General features: G+C 38.0%; 1 protein-coding gene across 2 annotated transcripts in view; it reads right to left on the bottom strand.

Moving 5' to 3' along the window:
• Nucleotides 1-14,537, bottom strand: part of PREX2 (phosphatidylinositol-3,4,5-trisphosphate dependent Rac exchange factor 2) — a 334,883-nt gene that overhangs the window by 10,644 nt on the left and 309,702 nt on the right. For both annotated transcript variants that reach the window (XM_002710460.6, XM_089336348.1), the window contains exons 38-39: nt 8,538-8,640; nt 1,528-1,595 (exon numbers count right to left, since the gene is read on the bottom strand). In XM_002710460.6, coding sequence (XP_002710506.2) covers nt 1,528-1,595; nt 8,538-8,640 — 171 coding nt within the window. The remainder of the gene's footprint in view (nt 1-1,527; nt 1,596-8,537; nt 8,641-14,537) is intronic.

The following is a 14,537-nucleotide window of genomic DNA, read 5'->3' as shown; positions in this document are numbered from 1 at the left end:
GGTAATTATTCCCTTGTCAGCCCTTACACATGGCTCATTTTATTATGTTTCATTTCAAGTGTTTTAAATATAACCTAAAAAAAAAGAAGTGAGTTCAATGAAGTTTTTTTCTTGTGTTCAGCATGCATATTGCTTTATGGATCAGGATGCTGAAGTCTTATCCTTATTGCACTGTTTATTAGTGTTTATAAGCTCTAGCTGAGAACACCTGGCTGGGCCATTATCTTATTTTCTTATTGGAATTTCAACACTTCAGTAGTTCTATTATATAAATATAAAGTGCCTACCCAAGGAGCTAGGAGAGAATGCTTACGTGAAATAATTCTTTAGCAACAGAAAGTCTTACACTCTAATCTAATCAACAATGAAAGATAACAGGAACAGAACTTGAGGTTTTAGCAGAGTTAGGAGTCAGCACTAAATTAAATGCAGTCAGAACATGAGTGCTCCATCCATTTTCAGGGGGGAAATATGTTTTCCCTTTTGAAAGCACTTTCACTGCCCACATAGTTATTCAGAATGAAATATCACTTCATAAGTGCTACAGTCATCATTCCCACTCTGGTAACTACTTTGTAAACAGAAACAAGAAGAGTCCTGTCTGTGGCAGTTCTTGGAGGAGTCTACTTTTTGTTAAAAATATGTAAAAGCAATCAATGTAAAATCATTTATTTAGCTTTTCCCCACTTCAAGATAGATGGATGCCTACTCTACTGACCAGAGAAATATAATTTAAATTATATCTCTATGGCTGCTAACCACGTTCGTTTATTTTAAATGTGAACTGGAGTCCTTCTGAAGGATGAGGTATGACATTTGAATATTTGCTATAGCGAACAAAACAGTGATTCACTCATTTATTCATCACACATTCTTGAAGTTAGTTTGGAGATAAAATATCCAATATGTAGTCATTAGGACAAGCAATGAATAAAACCTAAAAAAAATTCTCTGAGTCTAGAAAACTCATATTCTTGTTGGAAAAAAGAAACATGATATTTTCCAAAGTGATATGATAAGGGTTATCATGGATAGTTACATGATGTTAAGTGAGCCCAGAAAGGAAGGAAACTCAAGCCAGACTCTAAGGAGAAAAGGACATCTAAGATGGGTTTTGTGGTTAGGTAGGAGTTTTCCATACAGAAAACTTTTTTTTCCCCTCTTTTTCATAAGTATGAGAAAGGCAATCACAGCATAGGGACCAGCATGTACAGTCACAGAAGGAGAAATGAAAATGGCATTTGGTAGCTAGGATAGTGATATTAAAAATTTTAGTAGTACCTGGGCAGAGTTCTGCTTTTAATTTCATGATGTAACTTGCAAAGCAGAATAATGACTATATAATAATGGGGGCGGGCGTGCATACCAAATTACACTTAGCTATTGGATGTTTACAAGGGCAGTCTCCATTATTCAATCAGTACAACACTGCGCATGTCCTAGAACAGATGCATTAGCTGTGGATGCCACTGCCTGAGAAATGTTGGCAAGTCCTTTAGGAAAGAGCAGACCAGGGGATGTACTTACCGAGGAGCTGACTGTGGGGTCCGATCTCTGACTCCCAAATTTTTTGCTGTGTTTTGAACTCTTGCTCCCTGAAAGTCAGGAAAATCACCTTTAGCTCCACATTGTCCAATAAGTTATTTAACATGATATTAATATCTGAATGTAGAACTGCTATTCCAACAGCATTTAATACCAAGAGGTACTGGATGATGAGAAAGAGAGAAACCTTAGCACACTTAAGTAGGAAGACTAAGTCCTGGTGACCCGTGGCACAGCCAGAATGAACATCACCAACAACAGTGTGTTATTTATCTTCAAATAGTTAGATGTCCACCATGGGTGGGCATCCCAAGTAGTGTCTTCACCACTGTACCAAATGCCTGCCCTGAGAATATTGTCTTCAATAGCTCTAAAGCAATTTCTAGGCAAGGCCTGCCCATGTGGATTTATGAATTCTAATTCTGTCTAAAAGTTTATAGGACAAAGAGAATCTAGCAATGAAGAAGTCTTTATAAAAATCTGTCAAGATCACGAAAAGAGTTAACAATCCTTGCTCAGTTCTTCATGGAAATTAGCTGCTACAGGGAGCCACACACCATGGTCTGCGGCTGCAAAGAAGTGAAGGGGAGGTGTTGGAAAACTGAAACTCTCCAGTCATCAAATTCTGAACAAAGGAAAGGGAAGAGAGAAATAGAAGAAAGGAACAAAAAAGCTATTCTCTCAATATGGACCAAGTAGGCCGGTGCCACGGCTCACTAGGCTAATCCTCTGCCTGTGGCACTGGTACACCAGGTTCTAGTCCCGGTCGGGGTGCCGGATTCTGTCCCGGTTGCCCCTCTTCCAGGCCAGCTCTCTGCTGTGGCCAGGGAGTGCAGTGGAGGATGGCCCAAGTGCTTGGGCCCTGCACCCCATGGGAGACCAGGAGAAGCACCTGGCTCCTGGCTTCGGATCAGCGCGGTGGGCCGGCTGCGGCGGCCATTGGGAGTTGAATGAACGGTAAAGGAAGACCTTTCTCTCTCTCACTGTCCACTCTGCCTGAAAAAAAAAAAAAAAAAAAAAAAAAAAAAAAAAAAAAAAGCTGGACCAAGTAAAAGAAACCAAATAGGGAAAGGGAAGGGGTAGAGAAATGGCCAAAAACATCTGAGAAGGAATTTAGTAATTGCAGTAAACATCTGAGAAGGAATTTAGTAATTGCAGTAAGTAACTAAACAAACTTTGTAGTTTGAAGTAATTTTAGAATTAGAGAAAACATTATAAAAACAGAATAGAGAATTTATAGACTCAGCTTCCCTAATGCTAATCCTTCACTTCACCATACAGTATGATGATCAAAATCAACTTCCAACATTATTAGAATGTCACCATTTCCCCATTAATATTCTTTTCCTATTCTAGGATCTCATACATTTTGTTTTAACATCTCCTTCGTCTCCTCAAATCTGTATCAGTTCCTTTGTTTTTCCTTGTCTTTGGCACTTTTGATAAGTATTGGTCATTTATTTTTAGGATGTCTCAATTTGAGTTTCTATGATATTTCCTCTGATTAGATAAGGAAAATGCATTTTTTGGCAGGGAAATCACAGAACTCATGTTCTTCTCTTCTCAGTGCATGATATTAGGGGCACTTGATGTGTGGATTATTGTAGGTGACATTAGATTCGATGACTTGGTTAAGCGGGATCTGCCAGACATTTCCTCTTTCCATTGCCACCTTTCTTTTCCTGGTTAATAACCATGTTGGTGGTGATAACATGACACTATGCAAATGTCCTGTTTCTCTTTAAACTTGCTGACTGGCTTCAGCTTCCATTGGTACCTCTTTTCTGCAACAAGGATATTGCAATGCTTATGAACCAGACTGTTTCTGGAAAGAAGAGTTTTTCCTTCTCCCCAAATTACTTATTCAATAATACATCTGAGTTGGTATAGACTCATAGATATTTCTTTTATTCTATGAGATATAATTCAGTAAATCCAGTATTTTTTGCTCAAATTGTTCCAGATTTGGCCATTAGGAGACATTTCTGGTTGTTTGTTGTCCATTTGATATGTGTTCATCATTTCCTACTACTTCCTTATCTTTTGTCATTTCCAGGTGTTCCACCTTCATCACTGTATAGGTTGGTAATTCACCATTTCTCCCAGGGTCTCTGGCTCTTTTGTTAGAGGATAGTATTAGGAGCCAAATTTTGAATTCTGGATGTGCTTATTACTATTAGTGATAATGGCTTCCGGGCAAAAAGATTCATTTACTAAATAGTACACCAGGCTGACTTATTAATACAAACATAGTTTCACATCTATATTCATTTCTGTATCTGCCCCTATCTGTATGTGTATTGTGTGTGAGTTTATGTTTCAGTTCATATTGATGCCTCTTATTTCAATGCAGCACCCCAGGGTTCATTCTAGATTCCAACCCTCTCCTTTTCCTAATTTGTAACTTTGTCAGACAGTGCAAAACCAGCCTCTCATTATTTGCAGTATGTTTATCTATTTATTCAATTCTAGAGTACACATTGATATGTTTTAGAATTTCTAACCAAACATCTGTGAAAAAAAGATTTACTAACAAGAATCCCATGTTCCTGTAAATTCTATTGTCTCATAATATTACATTAAATAAGTTATAGAAAAATTTTCACTTTCTCAAAGGACTTCAAATAAATTTACCCTACTGAAGAAATCCACTGGCATATTTGACTTTGAATTCAACTATACAATGATTCATATCCTCATCGTGCTACCTATTACATCTTTACATATTTGCTGATTTTGCTGCCCATACCTAAACACCCTCCCTGCCTCCTTCCCTTCATTTATCCTCCATTACTCAAATAAAATATTATCCTAGCCAGCTAATAATTGGTTGGCACTGTTATGAGGGCATTAAATATGCTGATTTATTTAATCTTCTGAATGACACTATGAGACAAGCAATATTAATATTATTCATGCTTTAATATGAGAAATTTAATAAAAGAGAGGCTAAGAATCTTGCCCAAAATCACAGAAACAATAATCACTAGAGCTGGGATTCAAATTGAGACTGTTTGTTCTACAGACTGTGCTTCAGTCATTACCAAATACCCACTTTCTGCATGCAGCCTTTTCCTAGCTACCCTGGTTAGAACTGGAGAACCATTTGGCATTTACTCTGTGCCAGGCACAAAACTACAATAGCAAAATGAGTAAGACTCAGTGTTCCAGCCATTGAGGTTCTCAATTTGGCTACTTTCCCCCTGTTCTGTGTCCTGATGCACAGAGACTGGACATCCCTTACAACACTTGCCTATATCTTGGTGATTTGCCTGTATGTGTCCAACATGAGACTAAACACGAACCATGCCATCCCCATGTCTCTGTTTTTAATGCTTACTAAGATGCCTTGCTTCTATAGGTAAGAAACCAAGATATTATGGAATCTCAGTTTTTATTTACAAGGACAAGAAGAAATTTCTGTATAGGTATCTACCAAGGAACAGTGGAAATGTATGATATAGAGCACAGGAAACAAACTTCTAATGTATATGCTTTTCATTGATCAGATCAGCTAGTTATGAAAAACTGCTGCCTATGGTTATTATTATCATTACCAAAATATTAAAAAGGGCATTGTGCTTTTTTTCTCTTCTCTTTCATCTTTCTTTAAAGTCAAGTTATAAGTTAGAACAATTCTATAACAAATACATATACAAAATTTGTGAATGGAAAATAATACTACAATTATACATAAAACAACAGATCTTGCCAGAGTTCTAAAGAGAAGCCAAAGATCTCCATTTTTTCATTATATTATTCATTCTATATTTATGTATAATATTGTAAAGATTTATTTGTTTATCTGAAAGGCAGAGTGACAAGGAAAGAAAGATACACACACACAACACACACAATCTACCATCTGTTGGTTCACTTCCCAAATGCCCACAATAGCCAGAAACTAATCGAGTCCCCGATGTGAGTGGTAAGAATTCAAGTGCTTGAGCCATTATCTGAAGCCTCCCAGATACATTAGTTTGAAGCTGCATTGGAAGCAGAGGTGGGACTTGACCATGAATTCCGATTTGGGATGCATGCATGTGTCCCAAGCAGTGGCTTAACAGTGCAATAATGCCTACCCTCAAACATATAATAATAATTCCAATTTGATAAGCTAGTCATTCAAATGCTCCAGTATATACCAAAGATGGCAAATATTTTAACCACTCCATCTCTGGAGAGCTGAATCCAAGTGGGTAGGTGAATTCCCCTGATGTTGAGAGGCAAACAGGACAGAAGGTTGCCATGAGGTCTTTGATTGAGGTATGCATTCTAACTGCTCAGCTCATGAGTGGGTAGGCAGAGTTGGCCTGTGGATTGGATCCCAGTTACTAAGTCCCACTGCCTGCCACTATGATTCCTGGAGAGCAGAGGAGCAGCAAGTGGAAGCTGATGACGCTGTGCACCAGGAGGGTCCCCAGCTCTAGAGAAGTGACGAATCAGTTCCTTGCCTCTCACAGCTGTTTGGGATACCACAACTTGGAGCAGAGAAAGAACTAAGGAACAACGCAGGAAGAAAGCCATCTGTTTTAAATGTACTTATTAAAAAATAGGAGTAAGGAGTGATAAATACCAAAGAAAATAGTGCAATTTAGAAATAAACAAGGATTTTATAAGAAACTACAGGACTCTGGGGCCAGTGCTGTGGTGCAATGGGTTAATACTCTGCCTGCAGAGCCGGCATCCCATATGGGTTTCAGTCTACTCTTGGCTGCTCCTCTTCCAGTCCAGCTCTCTGCAATGGCCTGGGAAAGCAGTAGAAGATGGTCCAAGTCCTTGGGCCCCTGCACCTACATGGGAGACCCAGAAGAAGCTCCTGGCTTCTGCCTTTGGATTGGCTCAGCTCCGGCTGTGGCGGCCATCTTGGGGAGTGAACCAGTAGATGGAAGACCTTTCTCTCTTTCTCTCCCTCTCACTGTCTGTAACTCTACCTCTCAAATAAATAAATAAAATCTTAAAAAAAGAAACTATATGACTTTTCAGCTTTATTTTATATAATATATAATATAATGTAATACTCTGTAAACATAATAAACAAATATATTTATCTCACATTTTAAGGAGCTCTGCATCAGTTAAATGAGTCATTAGGGCCTACATAATATCAACTTCATTTTTATGTTCATTTTCAGTTTTTAGAAATTAAATTATTAACTATAATTATTATTTCAGTGTTCAATTCATAATCTATGATAGTGGAATATTGTTTAAAAACATGAATCCCAGTCTTTTTCTTGCCACAAATCATAATTCTGAGATGGTTCTTCTAAGACTTCCTGCAAACTTTACTGGCAACACAGTAAAACAGAAGGACAGTTAATTTTTTTCTGCCAAGTTTTAGCCACGCCAATCCCAACTCTGATAAGAATAATAACACGTTTACTTTGATCTACTTTTTAAAACAGACTTTGTATATCTAGCCCGCTAACCCCCAATCCCAGCTTTTAGAAGCCAGCTGGCAATGTGCATCTCTGTTAGCTCTTAGCCACATGCTTTTGGTGGATCTAACCTTTACTTAGCTAATCCCTCTTGGACCCTTGGTATTCTTTGTTTTCAGGCTCATGGGTTCCTAACCAGAGGTGCCAGCAAATATGCTCTCACGGTGCCCAATCCCTATACTGCAGAAGCCTGCTTGCTTGTAGCCCCTTCTGTTGATTTATTTCATTGGCTTGGTTGACATTCTGTATGTAATCTTAGGAGTAAGCCCAAGGAGATTTACATGTTTGCCTGAGAATTTTACACTAAGTCTCTAATAAATAAAGCAGTCATAATTATGAAAGCATATTTTAAAAATTAGATCACTCACTGTGACTGGCCAACCCAAGCCAAGTTAGCAAGGAAATTTATTATTGTCAAGATTTATTTATTAATTTGAGAGGCAAAGTGACACAGAGAGAGGGAGTGTGTGTGTGGGGAGGGGGTGGGAAAGAGAGAGAGGATATGAATCTTCCATCTACTGGTTCATTCCTCAAATGGTTGCAATAGTCAGGTTGAGGCTAGGCTAGGTTGAAGCCAGAAGTCCAGAATTCCCACATGGGTGGCAGGGGTCCAGGTTCTTGGGCCATCACCTGCTGCCTTTCTAGGCACATCAACAGAAAGCTGGATTGGAAGGAGTAGCTGGGATTCGAACCAGTGCTCCTATATGTGATGTCTGTGCTTTGTGGCTATCTGGCTCTTATGGCCTGCACCAAAACATGAATCTCTAAGTCAATTTTCAGTGGCAGCCCAAAGAAAAGATGGCAGAGCAAAATATGAAATTGTCTTTCAATCTGTCTTTCTATGGGTTATGTGTATTTTCTACTATGTTAAATATTTTTTAATCCGTAAATTTGAGAATAGTGTATTTTTGTTGCTTTTAAAAGAATATAAAGGGTTAAAAGTTAAAGTACTGCTTTTAAAATATTGTTTGGTTACTGAAAAAAGGTTCATTCCAAATATAAGAGAGCATATTCTCATCTACACATGCTCCAGTGACTGACAGTCCAGAGGCTACTATTATCCTCTAAAGGAAAATTTGAGGTCACTATTTTATACTTGGAATAACTTCCACACTTCTTAGCATGGCATGAGCCTGCCAGAAGCAAGCAGGGCCCTCAATTCTTTCTTCTTCTTCCTTGCCTCTGTCTCTCTCCCAATTTACTCTTCCAGCCTTACTCAATCACCTACGATTCCCGGAAAATTTGTGATGTCTTTCTATCTTGTAGAAAAGAGATGTTAGCCCCCACTGCACTCCTGCTCTATTCTGCTTGACCTCCATTAGGTTACTGCTTTCATATCTCTCCCTCCAGAGTTAAGAGTCTTGGAGAACCCTCATCCAGGTATCTGTACTGCCTTCTTGTTGGGAGTGTTTCTCATTCTGGAATCACCCTCTAAGACTGGAAAAGTGCCTGTCACATCCAGGCACCTAGTAGACACCTGATAAATGAACAAAGAAAACCTCAAATCCAGATCCTGTGAAACAACTCCTCTAAAATATGCCTGAGTCTTACCTGCTTTCGCATCACATCCGTAGCCTGCATGATGTAGCGAGGAGGCAGTCCGTGGCTTCTGGCCAGGATGATAGCCTGCTCCAATGTCACACTTAGGGTGCACCTGTGAGCCGAGGCAAGGATAAGTTAGACACCATGAGACCCCACTGGTGCCTCACACTGTTCAGCACAGTTCAGGCCTCACATTTCAAAATCTGAAAGCACCAGCCAAAATCAAGGTGGCTAGACAAGAAACTACTGATTTTTCTACAGAAAACACTTGTTTAAAAATAGGTTCTACAGGTACCTTACTGGGATCATAAATCAAATATTTACATGGAGAACAAACCCAAATCAAGTATTTTTATGAGAGTACTTGTCCACAGAAAATGATGTGATCAGAATAAATACAAATTTTATATTTAAATATTATTCTTTATTCATAATTTGTGCAATTGGAAGAAATGACTTTATAATATTTATCATTTATTTCTATATACTTATAGTTAATAGAGTTATACTGATGTGCATAAAACTCTTAGAAAAATATACAGTGAAATTACTATTCACTAAGGTCAGGGTCAACTTTAAAAAATGTGTTTCTTGGACTTCATTTGAAATATTACTTGTAAAAGTTTCCAAAGGAACTTGCAATTAGTTATCTTGAAATGTAGTACCCAGAATAACCCTGAGAAGTGCTGTAACCAGTGTTCAGTGCTTGGTGAACCTTCACGAATTTCCCTTTCCCCTTAAGGCATTTTGTTTATGTTCTTTTTCCTTTTTTTTCTCGGCGGTAACCCTGAACTCCTATGTTTGTTTACTTGTTAATATTTTCTGGTGCTGGTCTCTGAATTGTATTTTTATGAGTATCTTTTGCATATCTTTCATAAAATACAAATTAATTTTAGAAAGTTTTCCTAAAACTCTTATCAGTAAATTTTAGTTTTTTAATTTATTGATAATTTCTTTAGTTTTTAAATCAACTTTTGCATTTAACTTCCTATGGTTTGGTGTTTTACTCAGATACACATATTTTTATAGATCTGTCTAGTATTTTTCCCTATAAATGACAGTAAATTCCACAATGCATTTGCTTCTATATGAGGAATATCCAATTCATTTTCTTTGGTTATAAGGCAATAACACAGATGCACAATACATTTGGTCAATTTTAATGCTAAATTACGGAAAAGCTTACTGTTGTAATATGACACAGAACTTGACAATGTGTGACTTTTATTGCACATGACTGTATTCTAAGGAGAAACATGTTAAGTTCCATTGGTTGTTAAATGACTTAAAGCGGCGTACTCATTACCATCACACAGAATTCTTTCGAAGACGTTAATAACACATGTTCAGATGGGCCAAAGTTGTATAATTAGTTTCTAGTTGTAGGCGACATTCACAAACATTTGGAGCATGAAGTCTGACATCAACACACACTGTTTTATATGCACATGCCCGCCACAGAACAGGCTATGGCAGTGCAGGTCAACCGTGTTTGGGCAGTCCATATTTAAAAACCAATTTTCTACAAAGCATTTAATTGTCAGCCTACTTAATAGACCACAACCTTTTCTCTTCCTTAAAGTCTCTTCTATTCCAATTTGAAATCTTTATTGATCCTACATTTCAGGTAATAACACTCATTACACCAGCTGCGCGAAGCTAAGAAAGAAAAACCTTTATCTTTTTCTAATCGTGCTGAAAAATGTCTGTGTTTTTCTGATAAAGCATGACTGACCCCACTCATCACACACACAATGAACAGTTTAATCAGGCCACCTTTAATTTTTAATCCATTTTCTTAAACCTTTTGAAACTGATTTATTTTTCCCTACTTCAAGTTGTAGCAAATAGCAGTATAGCAGCAAATTATCTGTCAGAGACTTTAAAGGATTTTACTACAATTGGTAAATCAATGAAGCGAGTAATATGCTCTTTGGCTCAAAGTGTCCCTTCTTCACAACGAATCACACATCACCTAATAGAAAAATCTACCTTGAAATGGATATGTACATCTTCTTTCCCCGTGATAACAATAACATGTGGTTACACCTATATTTAACTTCTCCTACTAAATACCCTGTTTACTTCAATTAGGTCTCAAAATTAACTTGAAAAAAAAATTTTTTGACAGGCAGTGTTAGACAGTGAGAGAGAGAGAGAGACAGACAGAGAGAAAGGTCTTCCTTCCGTTGGTTCATCCCCCAAATGGCCGCTACGGCAGGTGGGCTGTGCCGATCTGAAGCCAGGAGCCAGGTGCCTCCTCCTGGTCTCCCATGGGGTGCAGGGCCCAAGCACTTGGGCCATCCTCCACTGCCTTCCCGGGCCACATCAGAGAGCTGGACTGGAAGAGGAGCAACCAGGACAGAAACGGTGCCCCAACCGGGACTAGAACCCGGGGTGCCAGTGCCGCAGGCAGAGGATTAGCCTAGTGAGCCGCGGCGCTGGCCTAATTTGAAATTTTTAACCAGTGACAAATTTTAAGAGGCAACTGTGTAAACATAGTAAGAGTTGTCTGTATATTCAGGTCAGTGGACCTCGTGGAGGCCTAGTTTTTCTACTAGTAGCTTCACAGAATCCCATCCCCCTCAAAGAAGCATATGAGAGAAAGGCTAGCAGTGAGTCCACAGCTTCGCAGTCAATTGGCCATTACCTGCCTCATAGCTTTTTATCTTCTCCACTATCTCAATCTGGATGGCAAGGGGAAAAATTCAACGTATGCTAGAAGCACTTTGATTCTGGCATTTTTTGAAAAACTCTGGGTAAAGAAAGTGGCACAGGGTTTTACAGTGGCACATAAATGTATGCTTAGAGTCAGGAGTTAGAGGAGACCATTTGATTTTACAGATACATTTGATTACCAGACAGACTTATCTGGGAATCTTGGCCTAGACAATGAAAGGAGCAGAGTAAAGGTTGGGAATGCTAAGCAAATCCCATTTGGTACAAGGTGTCTTGCCTGATCCATCTGTCCCAAGCTCCTTTCTAGCAGTCTCTGTTTTTACTTTGGACATTTAAATTAAAATCCAAAGCAATCCGCATTTTTACCCTATCTGGAAAATGTGGGCCTTCTATTTTCTAGATACTTCTAGCTGCAACATAATTTGAAAAAAATCAGACAACTCTGCATCTCACACAAGTAACAAATACATGTCACTGAGTAGCATTTGTCCTTAAACAAAGGAAAATATATACATGGAAGAAAGTTTTCTCATAATTTTCATATGAAGATATTTCAAGTAATGGTTCTGCATAGACTACGTGACAAAGACATAAGTGAGATGGCAAAATTACACACACACACACAAACACACACACACAAATACCAATTTCCCTATAGACAACAGAAGGGGTCAATACATCTGTGTTTATAATTAATAAACTTTCTTGACATACTTCACATTGAGAATACATTTCAAACCACTGGAATATTTAGCATACTTTTATTATGATAAATGTAACCTGTAGATAATGGATGTGATTTAATAGGAAAGACACTTAGATTTGCCAGTGCTATGGATGGCACACAAAGTAACAGAAGAAGAGTTTCAATTCAGTTATTCAACAAATATTTTTTGAATGTCTGCTTTGCATCTTACAAGTACCATTACATGCTGGCAGAAGTGGCTTTACTGTGAAGTGAAAAAAGCTTTGAGCTTCAGGATCCCTTTCTTGTGTGGATCGCTTTCAGGTTTCTGGGAGGAGCCCTAGCAATGTGCTTATCTCACATGCTTTTAGATACCTGCAGAAGCAAAATGTTTCCACTGAAAATGGTTCTGTCTTTTGTCTTCTTTACTTCCTAGCCTCCCTCTCACATGTTGGGTAGTGTTCATATGGCCTAAGTTATTTCTGGAGCTGAGTTTTGAAAAAAATGAGTTAAGCACGCTTTCAAGGTAGGTTTACTTGGACCTATTTATATAATTCACAGTTACTTCCATTTACATTAAGGTTATTGTAATATCCTGGTGGAGGAATGACTTCTATTCCAAGTATTGCTATTGTCTACTGTATAGAGCTATTAAATGTCAAAAAGGAAGTACAAAGTCATTGGTTCTGATGAAATATGCCCGTATCTTGGGGCTCCCAGGACTTGGAAGTGTTTGTGCAGTAGAGAAGAAACAAGATTGGCAATCTGAAGAGCCCGAAGCTATTCTATGGAAAATTCTTCGAAACATTATGGTTCATATGCTAAGTAAACTTACAGACAACATCTTAATGATTTACAGGACATTAGCATTTGTACATTTTGATGTTGAAATGCTTTTCTAAGTGATAATTTTAAATTAATCAAGCATGCTAGAGAAAAGACAGAATATTTTTTCCATTCTCTTTATAGAAAAATGTTACAAAGTTGCTTTAATTTTAAGAGGCAAAGCATATGTTACCAAAAATTATGGGGAGTAAAGTGTAGCTCAATTAGTAAACTAATAAAATATTATTTTTCTAGATTTCATAATGTTCTAATGTTTGCCAGTCTTTAAACTTCACAATTTGTTTTTTTCTGGTATTCTGATAAATACTAATGTAATTTCTCTTTTCTTCTGTAATTGTCTAATTTTTTTTGAGGAGGTCACTCAACTTCATATCCCAAAATCTCAATCAATTCAGTGTTTTTGGGCTGCAAGTGTGAAAAAAATACATGTCTCATTCCTAATGGTGATCAAATTTTAGTGAGAAGAAAAAGAAAATAAAGAAGCAAATATCAGGTGGAGATAGGTTATCTGGAAAAGTAAATTTTGTAGCAGAGTATGATGTGAAATTTATTAACAGAAGATGGAAGGGCAGAGAAAAATGGTATTTCTTTTTTTTAAAGATTTTATTTATCTAATATTTGAGAACCAGAGTTATAGGCAGTGCGAAGGAGAGACAGAGAGAGAGATTTTCCATCCACTGGTTCACTCCCCAAATGGCCACAATGGCAGGAGCTGGGCCGATCTGAAGCCAGAAGCCAGGAGCTTCCTCCAGGTCTCTCATGCAGGTGCAGGAGCCCAGTGCTTGGGCCATCTTCCACTGTTTTCCCAGACCATAAGCAGAGAGATGGATCGGAAGAGGAGCAACCAGAACTAGAACTTATGCCCATATGGAATGCTGGCACTGCAGGTGGAGGATTAACCTACTGTGCCACAGTGCCTGTCAAGGAAAATGGTATTTCTAAGATCATTTCAGGGAGAGTATTGGAAAGGCCCTGAGGCTACTGCTGTGTAATCTACTCACAAATGCGGAGCTAAATATGGGAATGCACACAGAGAAAAGGATGGGAGGTTAGGGAATTAGACACAGTCCAAACATGCAGGGCCTTGGGGGTCAGAGTTTAGGTATAAGGCGGGCTTCTTATATATTTCTTTGGCTGACACATACAGAATTTAAATGCTCACATTATATCATATGTAAAAAAATTTGGCAGATTATCAAAGTAATGTACCATGTACTCAACCTTAACATCTTATCAACACAAAAGTACTTCAAAAGATTTATGGAAAATGGAATTAACAGATGAGTTAATTTCCAAAAATTTGAAATTCATGCATGTAAAGATTCTTCAAAAAGTTAATGGGAGATGAGTATTAGGAATACATTATGCAAGAAGTATCAAAAATTAGCACTAAAATTATCTGTTTTTAAAATTAAAAAAATTTATAGACAGTGAACAAATTTCATGTATTTCATATAAACTTCTACCTTCTCCTCCATCATTCTTTTTTCTTTTAATTATTACAATGACACTTTCAGTTTATTTTATAATCACATGCTTACCCCTCTGTTAAATCAATAATTTTACAAGCTTTATGTAGAAAAACCAATGTTTCTGAGGCTGGTGCTGTGGTACAATAGGTTAATCCTCCACCTGTGGTGCCGGCATCCCATATGAGCACCGGTTCTAATCCTGGCTGCTCCTCTTCTGGTTCGGCTCTCTGCTATGGCCTGGGAGGGCAGTGGAGGATGGCCCAAGTGCTTGTATCCCTGCACCCATGTAGGAGACCAGGGGGAGTCTCCTGGCTCTTGGCTTCATAT

The sequence above is a fragment of the Oryctolagus cuniculus genome, chromosome 6, assembly GCF_051225735.1.
Source record: "Oryctolagus cuniculus isolate XC-2025 breed Fujian yellow rabbit chromosome 6, ASM5122573v1, whole genome shotgun sequence".
NCBI classification, from domain to species: domain Eukaryota; kingdom Metazoa; phylum Chordata; class Mammalia; order Lagomorpha; family Leporidae; genus Oryctolagus; species Oryctolagus cuniculus.
This window is presented reverse-complemented; position numbering and strand designations above follow the sequence as displayed.